Here is an 18784-nt window from a genome sequence, read left to right on the forward strand (position 1 = left end):
CTTCCCTGCTTGGGGGGCGTGGTGTTGCGAGGCTAACTCCATTAAGGATTGCGAAGTGCATTGAGTGTTACTGATGAAAAATGCTCTACAAAAATCTAGGTCCAATTATTATTTGAGCCAAGCCGCGGCCCCAGCATTGTGCCTCTGGGACCAGAAACCAAACTCGCGGTGTTTCACAGGGGCTATGAAGGGGGTGACTGCGCCGTGCGCCAGTGGGGAGGAGCAATGATAGGGGCAGGGTTCCTCCAAGCAGCCAAGCGGTCACCGGGGAATGGTCCCCGCTCACTGGCCCTGGGTGCCTGGTCACACAGGCTCAGCCACAGGGGGCATGGCTGGAAGGCTCCTGGCATGAGGGGGGAGGCAGGGGGCCGGGGCCCAGATCGCGAGGCGTGGCTGACTCTGCGCGTGGCGACTGGTGGGCGGGGCGCTCGCGCTCCCAGGGTGACCGTTACCTTGCCTTCCGCTGTCTGGGGTCGCGCGTGGGAGGGAGCGGTGCGTGCCGTAGGGTCACGTGGTGTGTGTGAACGTTGGGGGGAGGGGTGGCTCCGCGGCACGAAGAGGCAGCAGCATGGCGGCATCCCTGGGCGGCCTGGGCCTCCTGCAGGGCAGAGTCAGATTGGCTGCGGCAGCCGCTGCCGCCTCGTCTCTCAGCCGGCCGGGCCCGCAGGGGCTGGTGCGGGGAGGGGCCGCTTGTTCTCCGACCGGGAGGGGCTACAGCTCCGAAGCCAAGGGGGAGGAGGAGCTGCGGGTCCGGTACCTGGATGAGGAGAACCAAGGTAACGGCAGCCCGGGCCGGGGGGGAGGCTGCTCCGCCGAGAACTGCGGGCCAGGGGTGCAGCTGCCCATCACTGCGCGCTGGACGGTGCAGGGAGAGCCCCGGGACTGGTGTCACCCCCCGCCCCCATTCGCTTGGTGCATCAGTGCGATCCGCCGGAGGCCCGTGGTGTCACCCGCCCGGCGCAGCGCGGTGATCTCGCGGCAGCTGATGGATGGGGCTGGCCCTTTAAATGCATGGCGGTGAGGGGGGTAGACGAGTGGCTGCTCCGCCTCCACACGCTGCCCATGCGCAGTGCGTCCCCTGGGGATGGGGGGCGCGGATGGGCGGTGGAGTGGGAGCAGCTGTTTGCACTTACACCGCAGTGCTGCAGCATCCCCGTAGGCTGCCAGCCCCCTCTGAATTAGCCCGCCCGCGCTCCCAGGCCTTGCTGCTCTGAGGGCATGAATCTGGGCCCCCCCGTGTGCCATAACATAGTGCCTTCCGCACCTACAGTGGTCGAGGGGCACTTTATCATCCCCACCCTCTTCCTGGAGCGTCTGAGAAGTCTCAGGAGCGCTCACACCCTGGGAGCAGCAGGCATGGAAGTAGGGGCCCTGCTACACCCTTCCGTAGCAGGGGTGTGTCTACGTTGAGTGGTGATCCTAGTCTGCTATACTCTTTTTCTGCCATAGATGAAGCCCTTTGCTGGGATACGGTTGGCAAAGATCGCTAGAGCAGTAGGTCTTGGAGTTAGTTATATTGAGATTTCTGGTGCAATCTACATCTCTCACCAGTTGTTTCAAGCTTTCTGTAGGCTCAGGCAAACATCACTACATTAGCGGCAAAGAGTCCTGTGGCACCTTATAAACTAGCAGACTTATTGGAGCATAAGCTTTCGTGTCGGGTATTCACCCACGAAAGCTTCTGCTCCAATATGTCTGTTAGTGTACAAGGTGCCACAGGACTCTTTGCCGCTTTTACAGATCCAGACTAACACGGCTACCCCTCTGATACTTGATCACTACAGTAGTTATGCATGGGTTGTTTTTTCATACTTTTCTTAACCATGAGCGTTAGAAACATATTTTTTCCTTAAATGAAAGCTAAGATTCTGACCTCATCACCAGACTTCAGGCGTTGTGGCCCTAGGTATGGGCCTCTTGTGCCAATGGCTTAATCTCGTCTTGGAATTTGTCCCTGCACCACTGATACACCTGCTCTCATCTTCTTCCAATACCATGATGATCCTGCTGCTACAGTCCACATTTTGCAACCAGCTATAAAAGTGTTGAAATTTTTCAAATTTAAAAATTTCAGTGACATTTTGAATTATGGGGAAGAAAGGGGTAAAGATCTTGGCAAAGTGTTGGTGAAATGTTTCCTGTCTAACCAGCTGTAAACATTATATAATAACTATGCCTACAAAAGGTTATGATTTTAATATATAGTATATTGTGACAGTGCATTGCTAGAAGTACATCCTGTGCCCTGTTGGGAAACTGAGAATCCCTCTTTTAAATGTTATAAAACACCCATATTTAGTCTTGTGGGGTTGTGAAATATTTGACCTTAAATTGTTCACTGGCACATGATTGAATAGTGCTTGAAATAGTGACTATTTGAAGCTGCTCAGGGGCTGACGGTGTTAACAGAGTCCTGTACTTTCAGCAAAGATGGATTACTAGTTAGAGTGTGAGTCAGGTGATCAAAGACACAAGACATACAGTACTGCATTTACCTTCAGTTTATTCTTGAATGCATGTGATGGTGTACTGTAGATTGCATTATACAGGGGGTTGAAGAGTGTTGGGTTTTTTTGTTTTTGTTTTTAAATGCTTTCCTTGTTCCCAGCATATACCCATCCCTGTTAGTCAAAACAAAATAGAATCATAGAAATGAAGGATTGGAAGGGACCTCAATATGTCATCTAGTCTAGTTCCTTGCACTGAGGCAGGACTAAATATTATCTAGATGATCCCTGACAGGTGTTTGAAGGTTTTTAAGAACAGGTTAGACGATGGAGATTCCACAATCTCTCTTACACTTAGGAAGCTCTTTCTAATGTCTAACCTAAATCTCCCTGGCTGCAATTTAAACCCATTACTTCTTGTCTGTCCTCAGTGGTTAAAGAGAACAGTTTATTGCCCTCCTTTTGAAAACTTATCACATCGTCCCTTGGTCTTCTCTTCTCTAGACTGAACAAACCCAATTTTTTCAATCTTTTCTCATAGGTCATGTTTTCTAGACCTTTAATAATTTTTGTTTCTTTCCAATTTGTCCATATCTTTCCTGAAGTTTGGTGCCCAGAACTGGACATAGTACTCTAAGTCAGGCCTTGTAAGTGCTGAGTAGAATGGAAGAATTACTTCTTGTGTTTTGTTTACAACACTTTAGCTCAGGGGTCAGCAACCTTTCAGAAGTGGTGTGTCGAGACTTCATTTATTCACTCTAATTTAAGATTTCGCGTGCCAGTAATACATTTTAACATTTTTAGAAGGTCTCTGTCTATAATATATAACTAAACTAGTGTTGTATGTAAAGTAAATAAGGTTTTAAAAATGTTTAAGAACCTCATTTAAAATTAAATTAAAATGCAGAGCCCCCCGGGCTGGTGGCCAGGACCCTGGCAGTGTGAGTGCCACTGAAAATCAGCTTGCGTGCCGCAGATTGCCTACCCCAGCTTTAGCTAATACATCCCAGAATGTTGTTTGTTTGGTTGGTTTTTTGTTTTTTTGCAAAACTATTACATCAGTGTACACTTCCAGCTTGACTATGAACGATTGATAGCTACTCTCTGAGTATGATTTCCCCCAGCAGTTCTGCACCCACCATGTAGTAGGTCGTCTAGGCTATATTTCCTCAGTTTGCTTATGAGAAGGTCATGTGAGACATCATCCAAAACCTGTCTAAGGCAGAGAGATGATATTACCCTGTCAGAGAAAGATTTTTAGATTGTGTTGATGTGATTTGTTTTGGGAAAATCCATGTTGACTTACTTATTTTCTTTTCTTCTAGGTGCTTCCAAATTGGTTCGTTGATTATTTGTTTCATTATCTTTCTGGATACTGAAGTTAAGCTGACTGGTCTAATTCCCCTTTTTATAGATAGATACTATATTTTCCCTTTCCAGTCCTCTGGGAATTGCTGATGGCTCGGAGATCTCTTTAGCCAGTTCCTTAATAATTCTAGGATGTATTTTGTCATGCCCTACCAACTTGAAGACATCTAACTTGTCTAAGTAATTCTTACCTTGTTCTTTCTGTATTTTAGCCTCAGATCCTACCCCATTTACACTGATGTTCACTATGTTAGTTGTCTGATCGCTGTTAAGCTTTTTGGTGAAAACCGGAACAAAAAACGGCATTTAACACTTCAGCCACTGCTGCGTTTTCTCTTGTCTTTCCCTCCTCCTTGGGTAATAGTCCTACTCTGTCCCTGGTCTTCCTCTTGCTTTAAATGTGTTTGGAAAATGTTTTCTTATTACCATTTATTTATTAGCTAGTTTAATTTCATTTTGTGCATTGGCCTTTCTAATTTTGTCCCTACATGCTTGTTCGTTTTTTGTTTTTTGTTTTTAATATTCATCCTTCATAATTTATCCTAGTTTCCATTATTTGTGTGATTTTTGGGGGGGTTTGTTTTTGTTTCAGGTCACTGAAGATCTCCTGGTTAAGTCAGTATGGTCTCTTACCATATGTCTTGGCTTTCCTACACATTGGGATAGTTTGCTCTTGTGCCCTTAATAATTTCTCTCTCTAAAAAACTGCCACCTCTCTTGTTTCCCATGGGATCTTTGCAGTCAGTTCTCTGAATTTGCTAAAGTCTGCCTTCCTGAAGTCTATTCTCTTTATTCTGCTGTTTTCCTTCCTTCATTCCTTAGAATAATGAATTCTATCCTTTCATGGTCACTGTTACCCAAACTTCCTTCCACTTTCAAAATCTCAATCAGTTCCTTACCGTTTGTGCAAATCAAATCTAGAACAAGCTATCCCCAGTTGCTGTCTCCACCTTCTTGTAATAAAAAGTTGCCTTCAATGCATTTCAAGAACTTTTTTGTTTAATCTGTGTTCTGTTTTATTTTCCCAACAGACATCTGGGGAGTTGAAGTCCCCCATTACCACCAAGTCCTGTGCTTTGGATGATATTGTTAGTTGTTTAAAAAAAGCCTCATTCACCTCTCTTCCTGGTTAGGTGGTCAATAGTAGACTCCTGCCATAATATCATGCTTCTCTTTTATCCCTTTTAGCCTTACCTGGAGATGTTCAACTGGTCTGCCTTCCCCTTCTATTGTGACTTCAGTGCAAGTGTATGCATGTACAAGGCAACTGCTCCTCCCTTTTTTCCTAGCCTGTCCTTCCTGAACAAGCTATACCCTTCTCTACCGATATTCCAGTCATCCGAATTATCACACCAAGTCAGATCTGAGATGCCAATTATGTTGTAATTTTGATTAGTCACTAATATTTCTAGTTCTTTCTATTTTCTAATGCAAAAAGAATGGAGATTAGACAGACAGCTAAGATGTTTGTTAGATTTCCCTTCTGTATTTCTTCTTGACTCTCCTTTGTCCCTGTTATGATTGCCCATGTTCCCGCCCCAGATTCCATCCCTTCACCTGTGGGCTTTTGTCTCCTGCTCTTGTCAAACCTAATTTGAAGCCTGCCTCAATAGGTTTGCCAGTCTGTATCTGAAGATACTCTTTGCAATCTTTGCTCAGCAGTCCATCTTCTCAGAACAGTGTCCCATGGTTGAGGAAGCGGAAGCCCTCCTGGCAACATCATCCATGCAGCCATGGATATCTCTCTCTGCCTGGGCCCTACCCTTGATTGGAAGGACCAGTGAAAACACCACCTGTGCCCCAATTCCCTCACACTCACTCCAGAACTGTGTAGTCACTTCTGATCTACTCAGAGTCACGTCTTGCAGAATTATTAGTACTCACATGGAAGACCAGTGTGGGGTAGTAGTCAGAGGGTCAAATGATCCTTGGCAGTCCTTCCGTAATGTCTTGTATATGGGTCCCTGGCAGGCAACACACCTCCCAGGATGCCAAGTCAGGCTGGCAGAGGGATGCCTCTGCCCCCGCTTAGGGAGTCACTGGCCACCACCACCATTCCTTTCCTCTTAGAAGTTATAGCCATGATCCTCCCAGCCCTGGGGTACCTGGCTTCTCTTCCCTTACATTTGGGGGAGATTCCTCATCCCTTGATGCAAGGGCAGCGTACCATTTTTTATTCTCTGTGGACTCTAAGTTGGGAGCAGGGGTGGAGCGCTGCCAGTAGTAGTCAGCAGGCATCTTCTTTCCTGTGAAAGAGCCATTTCACCCTTCCCTGATGGAGCTACTGTAGTCCTCTCCAGCTGGATTGCTTCTTCAATCTTGGAGCTCTCCATATGTGTATTTTCAATGGCTCCTCCTAAGCCTAGCCACCTCCTCCTGAGGCCTTCACCTGCTTTCTGAGAGGTTCTACCAGTAAGCACCTCTCACACTGATGGTCTTCCCAGCCTGCCTTTCTGTGACAGGGAAATGCAGGCCACAGTCTCTGCAAAGACACACCAACACTGGGTAGGGGCACCCATGGTTGGATTCTCTGTCTGGACACAGATGGAGGAACCAGGAACAGTGTTAGCACTGGTGTTGCAGCCGTCTCAAACCATGGTGATTTTTATTCTTTCTCCATCCTACAAACGCCTCCGTTCACTAGCTCCCCTTGGTTGCTTAGTGTCTGGCTTTTAAACTCTTCTCTTCTAGGTCAGCCCTACCCCCTCCAACACACAGAAGAAAAACAGGAGGCTAGAGCCTTGTTAGTGCACAGTGAGCTAGCGGCCGATAGGCCTCTGGCTCCCACTCCTACGTAATCCCCAACAGACCACATCATAAACTTTAAGCAAGCCAAAAGAAGAACCAAACAGATGTATGAGCTCACTCACCACAAGAAGTAGTGCTTGCTCCTTCAGTAGGGGATCTCCTTCTCAAACTCCCTTGGTTGCTTCGCCTCTATCTTTTAAGACTATCTCTTCTATATCAGCCATATCCTCTCGTTAACACACAAGGGAACGGTGATCAAGGATCAAAGAACAAATAATGTCTGAGTGGGGGAATTGGCATTTTAGGGCAACGAGTATGCTGTAGACATCATATGGAAGCAATTCTACTGAAATATCTTTCTAATTTTTGGACTATGTTTGAGGAAGACATCTTTTCTGTACTTGCCTTTGACCAGAAGAGCCCATCTTCACACAGGACCAAGTCTTGTTCTGTTAGTAAAGAAGGGCAAGGGGTTTGGGGTAGGGCCGAGAGAAGGACAGGTGCCATTAGCGGAAATCAGTGCTGTATCTTATGTTATAATGCCTAATGTTTCAGGAGTAATAGTCAGTAGGGAGAAAGTGACTGTTGGACCAACATTATGAAAGAAAGATCTTCATTAGGTATACTCTATTTTGAGTAAAGCTAACTTATAACTACAACTAAGAATGATATAAATGAGATGTTTTGGGCTTTTATTGTGCTTGTCTGGTGACTTCAGCTAATGTTTGTTACATAGCAAGATATATAATTGATGTAAATGTGCTGTTGGGTTTAAAGATACAACAGTGTAGGTGAGAGAGTCATCAAACAGCATCCAGTTGGGGTAGTGCTATGTCCTTAGGAACATCAAGTTTCCAGTGAACATCAGGGGTTAAAGTGGGTTTCTGTAGCATTCAGACCTTTGGGCCATGTCTAACTACAGGTGCTACAGCTACAGTCCTAACAGCTGTGTAGATGCTTCCTACAGGGATGGAATGGGGTTTTCCATCCCCATAGTTAATCCACCTCTCCAAATGATGGTTGCCTTCTTCTATCAACATAGTCACATCTATGCCAGGGGTTAGGCCAGCATAGCTACGGCATCCAGGGGGGTGGATTTTTCACATCCCTGAGCTCTGTAGCTATGTTGACTTAACTTTTAAGTGTAGACCAGCCCTTAGACAGCTCTCAGAAAAGTATTTTAAATAATTAAAAAAAGTCACTTCAGAAAAACTGAAACATGAAAAATATGCCTCAGCCATATAATTAAAAGATAACTTAAAACTTTGTTGCAAGCTTCCAAAAAACCAAAATCTTACCTTAGCTTTAATGTATGTTTTATGTCTTCACTACAGACTTCTGTCAGCATAACTGTGTTCGTCAAGGATGTGATCACTGACTAATATAGCTGCACTGACATACATTCCTAATACAGACACAGTTACACCAGTAAAAGCAGTTTTGTTGAAATAGTTTGTTTCAATCACCTGCAAAGTGATGGGGAGGTACAGTTTACCATTCCTGCATGAAGTATAGCTTTGCCAATGTAGGTACATCCACAGCAGGAGCACTTTGCCAGTATAATGTACCTGTACGGGGAAAGTGCTCCCAGTGTAAATATGGCCTAAGCTTGAGTGAAATTATAAAGGGCTAAAAGTAGGAATTCAAATAGACTGGCCCTTGCAGTTTCTTTTTCCACTTTTTAAAATTTCTGTTAGAGTGCAGATCACGTTTCCTATCAAGTAGTAAGACGACTCCAATGTAAAAAGCAATGTGGAGCTACAGTGCCCCAGGGCTCGGTCCTTGGGCCGGTTTTGTTCAATATCTTCATAAATGATCTGGAGGATGGTGTGGATTGCCCCCTCAGCAAATTTGCAGATGACACTAAACTGGGAGGAGTGGTAGATATGCTGGAGGGTAGGGATAGGATACAGAGGGACCTAGACAAATTAGAGGATTGGGCCAAGAGAAATCTGATGAGGTTCAATAGGGAGAAGTGCAGAGTCCTGCACTTAGGACGAAAGAATCCTATGCGCTGCTACAGACTAGGGACCGAGCGGCTAGGGAGCAGTTCTGCAGAAAAGGACCTACGCGTTACAGTGGACGAGAAGCTGGATATGAGTCAACACTGTGCCCTTGTTGCCAAGAAGGCTAACAGCATTTTGGGCTCTATAAGTAGGAGCATTGCCATCGGATCAAGGGATGTGATCATTCCCCTCTATTCGGCATTGGTGAGGCCTCATCTGGAGTACTGTGTCCAGTTTGGGCCCCACACTACAAGAAGGATGTGAAAAAAATTGGAAAACGTCCAGCGGAGGGCAACAAAAATGATTAGGGATCTGGAGCACATGATTTATGAGGTGAGGCTGAGGGAACTGGGATTATTTAGTCTGCAGAAGAGAAGAATGAGGGGGGATTTGATAGCTGCTTTCAACTACCTGAAAGGGGGTTTCAAAGAGGATGGTTCTAGGCTGTTCTCAGTGATAGCAGATGATAAACAAGGAGTAATGGTCTCAAGTTGCAGTGGGGGAGGTTTAGGTTGGATATTAGGAAAACCTTTTTCACTAGGAGGGTGGTGAAGCACTTGAATGGGTTACCTAGGGAGGTGGTGGAATCTCCTTCCTTAGAGGTTTTTAAGGTCAGGCTTGACAAAGCCCTGGCTGGGATGATTTAGTTGGGGATTGGACTAGATGACCTCCTGAGGTCCCTTCCAACCCTGATATTCTATGATGATCACACTATGAATAACAACCACACTGTATCATATGACCACTTTCCTCACAATTCTCTCTCTCCAGTATTTTGCAGGAATTAAAGCAAATAATGCTATATTTATTCTTGACAAATTCAAGTTAAAATGGCTTCTAGAAGTGAGAGAATCTTTTTTAATCTAAAAAAATTTCAAGACACTACTGTTGCATTTCATTTCTAATGTAGTCTTATTCTAGCATATAGAGATTTGTGTCCTGGACTTCCAACTGGGCTCAAGGAGAATTGGAACCTCATTCCAACACCTCTCTAATGAGCTGCTCTGTTTCTTCAAAATTTAAGCTCTCCTTTAAAAATCAGGAAGTTATGTTTCTACTCTTTTATGGTTGCAAAGAAGGCCTTCTGAATATGGTGGTGTGCAAATAATTACTTTTTAATATGCAGCCTTCTGGATATGAACCAGTCTTCTTAAGCCTGCAAATACCCTGAAATAACCCAAACAGGGAATGACTTGCCTTCTTCATGTCCATTTTTGTCAATTTCATGGTCATAGGTTTTAGCTATTTAAATCTGAAATTTCAGTGTTGTAATTGTAGAGGTCCTGACCCAAAAGAAGTTGTAAAGGGGCCGCAAGTTTATTGTAGGGGCGGGAGGTGGTTGCGTTACTGCTACCCTTACTTCTGCACTGCTGTTGGCGGGGTGCTGCCTTCAGAGCTGGGGACCGGCCAACACCTGCTGCTCTCCAGCTGCCTAGCTCTGAAGGCAGTGCAGAAGTAAGGGTGGCAACATACTATGACCCCCTAAAATAACCTGGCAACCCCCCTGCAACTTCCTTTTGGGTCAGGACCCCCAACTTGAGAAATGCTGGTCTCCCCTCATGAAATCTGTATGGTATAGGGTAAAAGCGCACACAAGACCAGATTTCATGGTCTGTGACGTGTTTTTCATGGCTATGAATTTTGTAGGGCCCTATTCATGTCCAAGAAATACTAATCCTGAAGTCTAATGATGACAAAATCAACACTGCTATATTCTTTACCAGTTCTTGACAAATCATCCAGCAGGACAAAAGATTTCTGTTATTCTCCACCAGTGCATGCAGGATGTGGAGTGTGGCAGGGAAGCTGACTCCTCTACTCCCAAGCCTCATTCCCTATGGCGTTTATAGACACTGCTTTACTACAACATTCACCATATGTTATTTTAATATGCAGAATTTAATTTGTTGGGCCCTGAAGCCAAGAACCCAAGTTTGTTTTGGCCATAACTAAAACACAGGAAATGGTTTTACCTTATTGTGACAGTTATTGGGATATCACGACAGTGAATCACCCAGTTACCCCCCTGCCTCCAGTGTGCTTTGCTGGGCATCAGCTCCCTAACATTGCCACTTTTATGAATGGTCACTCTTGGCAGATTTTACTGTAGTGTTCCCCCCGCGGCCCCCCCTTGCCTTGTAGCTTAATAGTGTTGCCGTATAGTGGTATGAGGGAAACCCAGTTATTTCTGCTCCTGTTCTCACTTCCTTGAATTTTGACAGCAGATAAAATGGCTACATTGTATCCATATTGCCAATGGCTATAATCTTGTCAAATTCCTAAAACTGTCAACATTTGCTCTTTGGTATTTGAGTAGGAGCTATTCAAGAGAGAAAAAAGGAGAAAGGATCATCTTATGGTTAAATCACTGGCCTGGGACTCAGGAGGACTATATTTAATTCCTGGTTTGCCACAGACATCCTATGCAACCTCAGGCAAATCATTTGACTTTCTGTACTTCAGACACCAATTTAATACATTCCTTATCTTACACTGCCACTATAAAGATAAACCTGACAATTTATCTTCAGAGGTGATCTGATACTACGGTGATATGGCTATATTTAAAAAAAGAAAAATGGGTGGGGTGGTGAATCCATCGAAGATGTCTCTATGCACCTGACTGCACATTCTATGCCTGCTATGTTAATCTTTTCACACATTTCTGATTATAATTCTCACATCACTTTTTTCCATAAATAGGAAGGTTGGAAAGTTGGGTGGAGGGCTGCTGAGCATTTGTCACTTTTTTGAGTGGGAGAAGAAAGTGGTAGGGTTATGACTTGTGAAATTGGTGGGAGTAGTAGGAGGAATTGGCTTATACACTTGTTTTTTTCCTCTTTAGGGATTTTCCCCTTGCAGAGAACTTGTTATATTTTGTGTTTAACAACTTTAATCCTTATGTCAGAACATTCTTAATTAAGGTGCTAACATGAATATTAATTTTCTCCCTAGTCTGTGTCTATCATGGTCGAGATGGGCAATTCAGTGCAGTCAAAATATTCCGTACAACCAATACAAACAAAAAACCTTTATAAGGTTCTGAACCATATTTGTCAACTCTTTCCTATACTTTTGTGCTAAGTGATGAAATTTATTATGGTGCCTTGTTAGTAACACATACTAGAATTAGAGTACACGGCATACCTGAAAAAATCTCAAGTTTTTCTGTCTCTAGGGCTTTTTCTTGCTTCTCAGGCACTATATGAAAAACCAATTGTAAATAAACAAAAGGAAGAAAGAAGGCTGATGTGAACATCTTAGAGAATTTTCTGATTCTGTTGGAGTGGATGTTGTCAGTGTTAACTATGTAGTTCCTAGTGAGACGTATAAATCCAATGACAAGCACAGAAAAACACACAGGGAAAATTCAGCTGTCCACAAGAACTGTAGCTGCTTTATTGACGTGTGTGCATGACATGGCAGAGTAGAAGTGCTTCATTACGGCTATTTAGGGGATCTTTTCCAGTATTGTATTACTATTACTGAATTTAGAAAACAATGATCATCCTTATTTGGAGATGATAAGTACATGTTTTACTTAAAAAAGATGTCACAAAGGGTGAAAAGGTCACACAATTTCCGAAGTTTTTTTTTTATAGTATCATCCAAATCCTTAAACCTTTCCATAACAAGAATTGCAGCATACCTTTAAACCTAAAATCAGAGCTCTAGGCCCACTCTGTTCACTACATGTACACACAGCTGTGTATGTTTAATCTGCTCTCCTTAATCTCTGAGGATAGGACGAGAAGCAACGGGCTTAAATTGCAGCAAGAGTTGTTTAGGTTGGACATGGGGAAAAATTTCCTAACTGTCAGAGTTGTTGAGCACTGGAATAAATTGCCAAGGGAGATTGTGGAATCTCCATCATTGGAGATTTTTAAGAGCAGGTTAGACAAACACCTGTCAGGGATGGTCTAGATCAGGGGTTGGCAACCTTTCAGAAGTGGTGTGCTGAGTCTTCATTTATTCACTCTAATTTAAGGTTTCATGGGCCAGTAATACATTTAAACGTTTTTAGAAGGCCTCATTCTATAAGTCCATAATATATAACTAAACTATTGTTGTATGTAAAGTAAATAAGGTTTTAAAAATGTTTAAGAAGCTTCATTTAAAATTAAATTAAAATGCAGAGCCCCCCGGACCGTTGGCCAGGACTTGGGCAGTGTGAGTGCCACTGAAAATCAGTTCACGTGCCGCATATGGCACGCGTGCCATAGGTTGCCTACCCCTCGTCTGGATAATACTTAATCCTGCCATCAGTATAGGAGACTGGACTAGATGGTCTCTCGAGGTCCCTTCCAGTCCTATGATTCTATGACCAAGCTGAATATTTGTTTGAAATAATTTTGACATAAGGAATAAATTGGGATACAGCTAAGAAAAAGTGCTACATGCAAAATATCAGTACCTGGCTGGTGGTGGGTTTTTTGTTGCTGTTGTAACTAACATGAACCATGCTTTTCTGTGTAGTGAATGAGTTGTCAAGACCAAGAGGGTGCTATGCTAAAATATGCATCTCACATTCACACTCACACACATATTTTGGGCCTGGCAGTGTCTTTGTGGTTTTTTTCTTTTTTAAATAAAAACTTTTTTTTAAAAATGCTTTATGAAGAAATATCTGAAGACTACATTTAAGTACCAAGTACTTAAAGTACATGCTTAATTGTTCAGGAAAATATTATGATTATTTGCTTTCCCAAATTTGGCCTAGTCAGGCTGTGTGCACAGATGTGGTAATTTCATGTGTATCAGGTCATGAGTTCTGAGTCTGTCCTTAAAGCGCTTGTCATTTCTAGTGGCTATTGAAACACTCTGAAAAAGGAAACAAACAAAATAAATCAGTCAAAATAATTACACGAGTCAATTTTCTTACAGTCCTAATTTAATATCTGTTTAGAGTCAAAATAACATGGACACAAGTATGTACTTAATTTATATTTTTAATATGACACTGATTCAAACTCTTCTTTTTTCCTCTAGGAATTGTGGTACTTGGATTAAACAGATCTCGTGCCAAAAATGCACTTAATAAAAATCTTATAAAAATGGTAAGGGGGAAAAACTAACTGCTTCTAATTTGAAGGCAATGTATTGGAATTAAATATTTGAAAAAAAAAAATTTCCCCTCCCCCTCCTTTTTCTGTAGATGTCAAAAGCTGTGGATGCTCTGAAATCTGATAAGAAAGTACGAACTGTTATATTCCGAAGTGAAGTCCCTGGGATATTCTGTGCTGGTATGCAAACTTAATTTTACTATGAAGTTGGATATCTGTAATCTAGCATTGTAGCAGAAATGGCCCAAATTCCAAGGAAGCATTGTATCTTGTCACATTCATCTCAGTTGTAAGCAAAACCTCTTCATATGATTTTCCTTGATTTTTAACAGGAAAGAAACATGTTTCATTCTGTTTTCTTCTTTCTGCATCATAAAGAACATTTCACAATATGTAGTAGATTTTTTCAAAGTAGTGGATAAATGCATTCTGTTGAATTCTTAAAAGACTTGCTTATACTCTGGAATGAGAGCCTAATATTGCTAAGTGGTTAATGGGACTGGTAGAGTATGAATGGTAAATAGAGAAGGATGCTGTCTTCACTTGGAGGTATAAAATCCATTAAAACAACTTGTGGAATTAGGCAAACTATATAGCATTAAAAAGAGATAGCAAACTTTAACTGGCTATTCCCTTGAATGTGGGTAATTTATTAAAGAACGTGATCCTGTGCCTTCACTAGTAATACATACAAATGCATTGTAATGTGTGGGATGGGTGATTTGGGTATATGAAGCCATTAGGTGGGATTGGTTACCAAATCAAGGTTTTCAAAAACATATTTTTCTAAAGTGACACATTTAAGTGGCTATCTTGATGGCTGTGATATGAGAAACATGAGTTCACAAATATCAGTTGTCTTACTCCCAGAAAAAGCCCCAGGTATGTTATTGAATTGATGTACTGTGGCTTCAAGGACACCTGGTTCTATTTGCTGTGCCAGTACCCCTGTTTCCAAGTTTAGAGAGCTGCATTGGTCTCTGACTTTGAATAGGCTTCTTGCCTGTCCTCCTTGCTGGAAAAGTAGGTCAGTGATGACAGTGGAGAGAGAACAGGAGTAAGTTCATCTCAGAATAGTGAGACCACTATGGGTAACACTGATAGGCTGTTTGGGTCAGAACCCAGGAGAGGTGAGATCCACCAAGCTATTTCTTAAACTTAGTTCAAATCTCAGGTCTCTTATTTTGCAATGACTACAGGAAATGAGGCTATATTTTTGTATGTATGCCTAACAGAACCACCAAAATGTGCACGTCTAAAAGGTGAGAAACCCAAGTGATCTCATTGCTTTAACCCTAATCTTCATCACTCCCTTCCCTCTCCTTATACTGTTACCTCCCACTAACTGCGTGAAGTGTAAAATTAGATTGTAAGCTATTCAAGGCAGGGATCATGCTTTGATATAAAGTGTGTAGCACACCCCCAGGTGCTATAAAATATCTAAAGAGAAGCACTGCTTATATTTCTGGAGGAGGGGCTGTGTGTGTATAGATCATGGGCATTTTACCTTTAAAACAAAAATGAAATCTACTTTTAAAAGAATGCTAAAACATGAGTCCTTAAATCTGTGTATTATAGTAATAAAATCCCGTTGATCGATACCTAAATTGCTACTGCATATTTTATTGTAGTGTATATAATGCACCAATAGTAATGTCTCAGCTCAGTTTTTAAAACTACATAGAACAGTCCTAAGTCTATGTTGATATATCAACAATCTCAGAAATATGGTGACTCTTCCTTGCTTCTCTTTCACCCCCAGAAAAACACCCAAAATTTAAAAAAAAAAAAAAAAAAAAAAAAAGGAAAGTTACATTTTCAGGAAAACCTGTGGATAAGTTTTTGGTGCACTCAAGGGCTAACAAATTTGGGCTAGGGAGGGAGCTTAGATTCTAATATTTCAGAAATGTCCTTTCCGTAGCCATGCAAATAATGACATTGTCAGCTGATTTGTCCCCCTTGATTATGACTGCTGGGTAAGAATATGTATAAGGAGGTATCATCTCTCTCTCTCTCACTCTCTTTGAAATAGAGGCCCCAAACCAAAAGGAGTTAGGTGATAAACCTCAAATCACCCTTGAAAATAGCTGGAAAGTAAGTACAGTTTATGTTACTCAAATTAATGTATTTCCATATGAGATGCATTACTAAGGCAGCAGGCACATCTTGCAGTAGCTAAAAATTGAGTAGCTTTCAAGGGTACTGTCAAGTAAATGGCACTGCATATAATCCAGTATGGAGGTGAGAAAGGTACAAAGAACTGTATCAAGGTTTACTTCTCAGAGAAAAGATCATGTGATATGAGATAGGTGAAGGTGGTAAAATAGGCTGCCTGGGCCATTGTTGCTATCTGGACTTACAGAATTTGCTAAAGATCCAATAATAACCATCGTTTCCAAACTTGAGTGATATAATGGGAGGTTGATTATATACACCAGTAATCTTGTTTGTCTTTAGGCTTGTTAGGACCTGGCGTTTACACTTATTCATGATTCATTTTAGCTCCCTTGTTTCTATTCAGTAGTTTAGGATAGAGATTATCTCAGATGTCATTTTTATTATAGGTGGGGCTGACAGCACAACCTATTAAAATTACAACACTTCCCATTCTAAGACCCTGTTTTCGGGTGCTTATAACTTTGCCATATTGTAACTGGGTGTCTGCTTCAGGTTGAATTACTTTTTTAAAAATTTCAGTGAAAACTGTTCAGCTGTTTCTGAGAACAAGGCTAGAGGAAAATGGTTTTTACCTGTTTATAAAAAAAAAAAAAAATCTGGTGACCTCTTTCCTGAAAAGGTCTGCCCTCCTCTCATGCCTTGGAGTAGGGACTTGAAACTTAGCTGGGGAGTGGATTTTTGTATCAAATGTGCCTTTTGGCACATCCCCTGTGCAAATTGGGTCAGATTTGGCCAAGTTATTTTGGTCTTTGGAAAATGTCAGTTGGTATGTGGTCAGACTTGCTAGACCTTCTTGGTTAAATTCCCTGAAGTTCCGTCCATGTTGGGCATGCTTAAGCCCAGACTGAGCAGGACTTTCCCTACAGTTGTAGCTCTGAGCTGTGTCAAGTCCGGAGCCAGGCACGTGAATTGAGAGCAGGTGTCTCTCCTGTGCTTTCAGTGACATCCCACTCCTCCCTTTGGGCCCAGACAATGTGGAAGAGGAAGCTACTTGATTCAAGTGTAGAGGGGACAAGAGCCAGACCTGGGAGAGGGAAACTGGAGGCAGGCTGGTGGTGGCAATACTGGAACTGGCTGAGCAAGGAGACTGGGAACCAGGGATAAAAAGAGGCAATAGTAGGACTAGGAGCCAGTGGGACTGGGAAATATGGGAAGGAGTGGCAACTGAATGCTGATGGGGAGGGACTGCCAGGGCAAATGAACAGGTCAAAGAGCTAGCGGGTTGATGGGGGGGGACTGAGAATGGGATGCTGTGTCCAGAGAGATGAGGGTAGGACTTCAGAGCAAGGAGATGGGATGAAAAGCCTGTGTGGAAACTGGGACTGACTGCATTGAGCAGCTAGGGAGGACAGGAGAGATAGGACTGGGATGGGGCAGGTTGGAGGGGACTGGGCAGAAGTGGTCATGATTGGGGGAATTGGACAGAAGAGTTTTGTGCCCACTAGAGCACACTTCTCTGCAGAGCCTGGAATGGGACCCAAGATTCCTGAGTCTTGCCATTCCTTTGCTTTCAGCAAATATCTGTGAAACCCACTGGCAACATGTCCAGTGTCCCTCTAGTGCTGGTCCACATAGAGGATGCATATTTACTGCTGCTGTCACTTACTCTGTTAGCTCAAGTGACAGAGGTCTCTGGTGTGGATCTAAAGGGTTGAGGCCTGCTGATAACCCACATGGGTGTCTACCTGCCAAAAGGTGGAATTCCTGTTTTTCAGTTTGCTCTTTTTAAAAAAACCTGGAAAATTACACACAAACTAAATTAAAATATCAATATTAAGGTTGAATAGTCAAGCACTGGAAAGTTAGGAAATACCAGAAAGTTGCCTGTGCAACTTTAATTGGGCCCTTTTATGCATATGCATTATGATAGTCACGGCACACAATGGATGGTACTCACTTAATGAACAGCTATTAATATTTTGTTTTCTTCTAATTTTTCAAAGCCTAGCCCGTATGTTATTTAGTGCATGCTGTTCAAACCCTGCTCTGAAGACAGAATTATTAATTTCCTTCTGTTTTTTTTTTCTGTGGCACTCATGATTATAGTACCTGAATGTTTCACAAGCATTAATTTTACTTTCACACTACCTCTGAGGGATGGGGCAGTAAAGGCATTATCTCCATTTTACAGACCGGGAACTGAGCACTGAGAGATTAAGGTTAAAAAAAAAAAAATCCACTAATTTTGAGTGCCCAGTTTGAAATGCCCAAGATCTTGTTTTTCAGAGGACTTAGCACGTTGTGTTCAAAGCAGAGCTCCCATCGACTTGAGTTGCAGCTGTGAGTGCTCAACACTTCTACAAATCCCACTCCAGTCTCGCAAGTCAGGGACCCAGAAAATGGGGAATGCACAATTAAAGACCACCTCTCAATAGTTTAGTGACTTGCGTAGCCTTCTAGGAACTCTATGGCAGATTCAGGGATAGAATCTAGTTCTTGAGGGCAGCATTCAACTACTTTTAATAATGAGACCCTCCTTTCTCTTCCTGCAATCACCTGCCACGTTCACTATACACCTTTCAACTTCGGCAACAAGTAAAACAAGGGTCCTACAGACAACAGCTTTCTTCACTACACAACTCTGATTCATATTCAGAGCACGTCCCTATTGGGCATTGAAAGAGGCAGGGATTCTGTGGAAAAAGTACATGACTGTGTAATTAAATACTGGATTATAATGCATATGCACAAGGAGGGATAATTAAGGTTGTCCAAGCAACCTTAATTCTGCCATATTCAAATTTGAGTGCTTGAATTTGTAACCTTAATATTTTGTTTTGTAGTACTATTTTTATATAGGGTTAGAAGGATTAGATTTTTATTGGTAAATGTCAGTTTCACTGTACACACACAAGTGGATGAAAAGTATTTCCATTGATGACTGAAATTTACAGAAAGACAAAGTAAGACAAATGCTGCATGAGAGCATATTAGAATTTGATTTAAGGATATTTACTTTGTATATATGATGTGA

General features: G+C 42.5%; 1 protein-coding gene across 4 annotated transcripts in view; it reads left to right on the forward strand.

Annotated features, from left to right (window-relative positions):
- The first annotated feature begins 444 nt into the window (after window positions 1–444).
- The window catches only part of AUH (AU RNA binding methylglutaconyl-CoA hydratase), a 188796-nt gene continuing 170456 nt past the window's right edge, over window positions 445–18784 (forward strand). Inside the window, exons 1-3 of one of the 4 annotated variants that reach the window (XM_027819173.3) lie at window positions 445–776; window positions 13559–13626; window positions 13725–13812. In XM_027819173.3, coding sequence (XP_027674974.2) covers window positions 569–776; window positions 13559–13626; window positions 13725–13812 — 364 coding nt within the window. In that variant the 5' untranslated portion in view covers window positions 445–568. The remainder of the gene's footprint in view (window positions 777–13558; window positions 13627–13724; window positions 13813–18784) is intronic. The other 3 variants (XM_037901666.2, XM_037901668.2, XM_037901667.2) reach the window with 3 other exon arrangements.

The sequence above is a fragment of the Chelonia mydas genome, chromosome 5, assembly GCF_015237465.2.
Source record: "Chelonia mydas isolate rCheMyd1 chromosome 5, rCheMyd1.pri.v2, whole genome shotgun sequence".
In the NCBI taxonomy this organism is placed as follows: Eukaryota; Metazoa; Chordata; order Testudines; family Cheloniidae; genus Chelonia; species Chelonia mydas.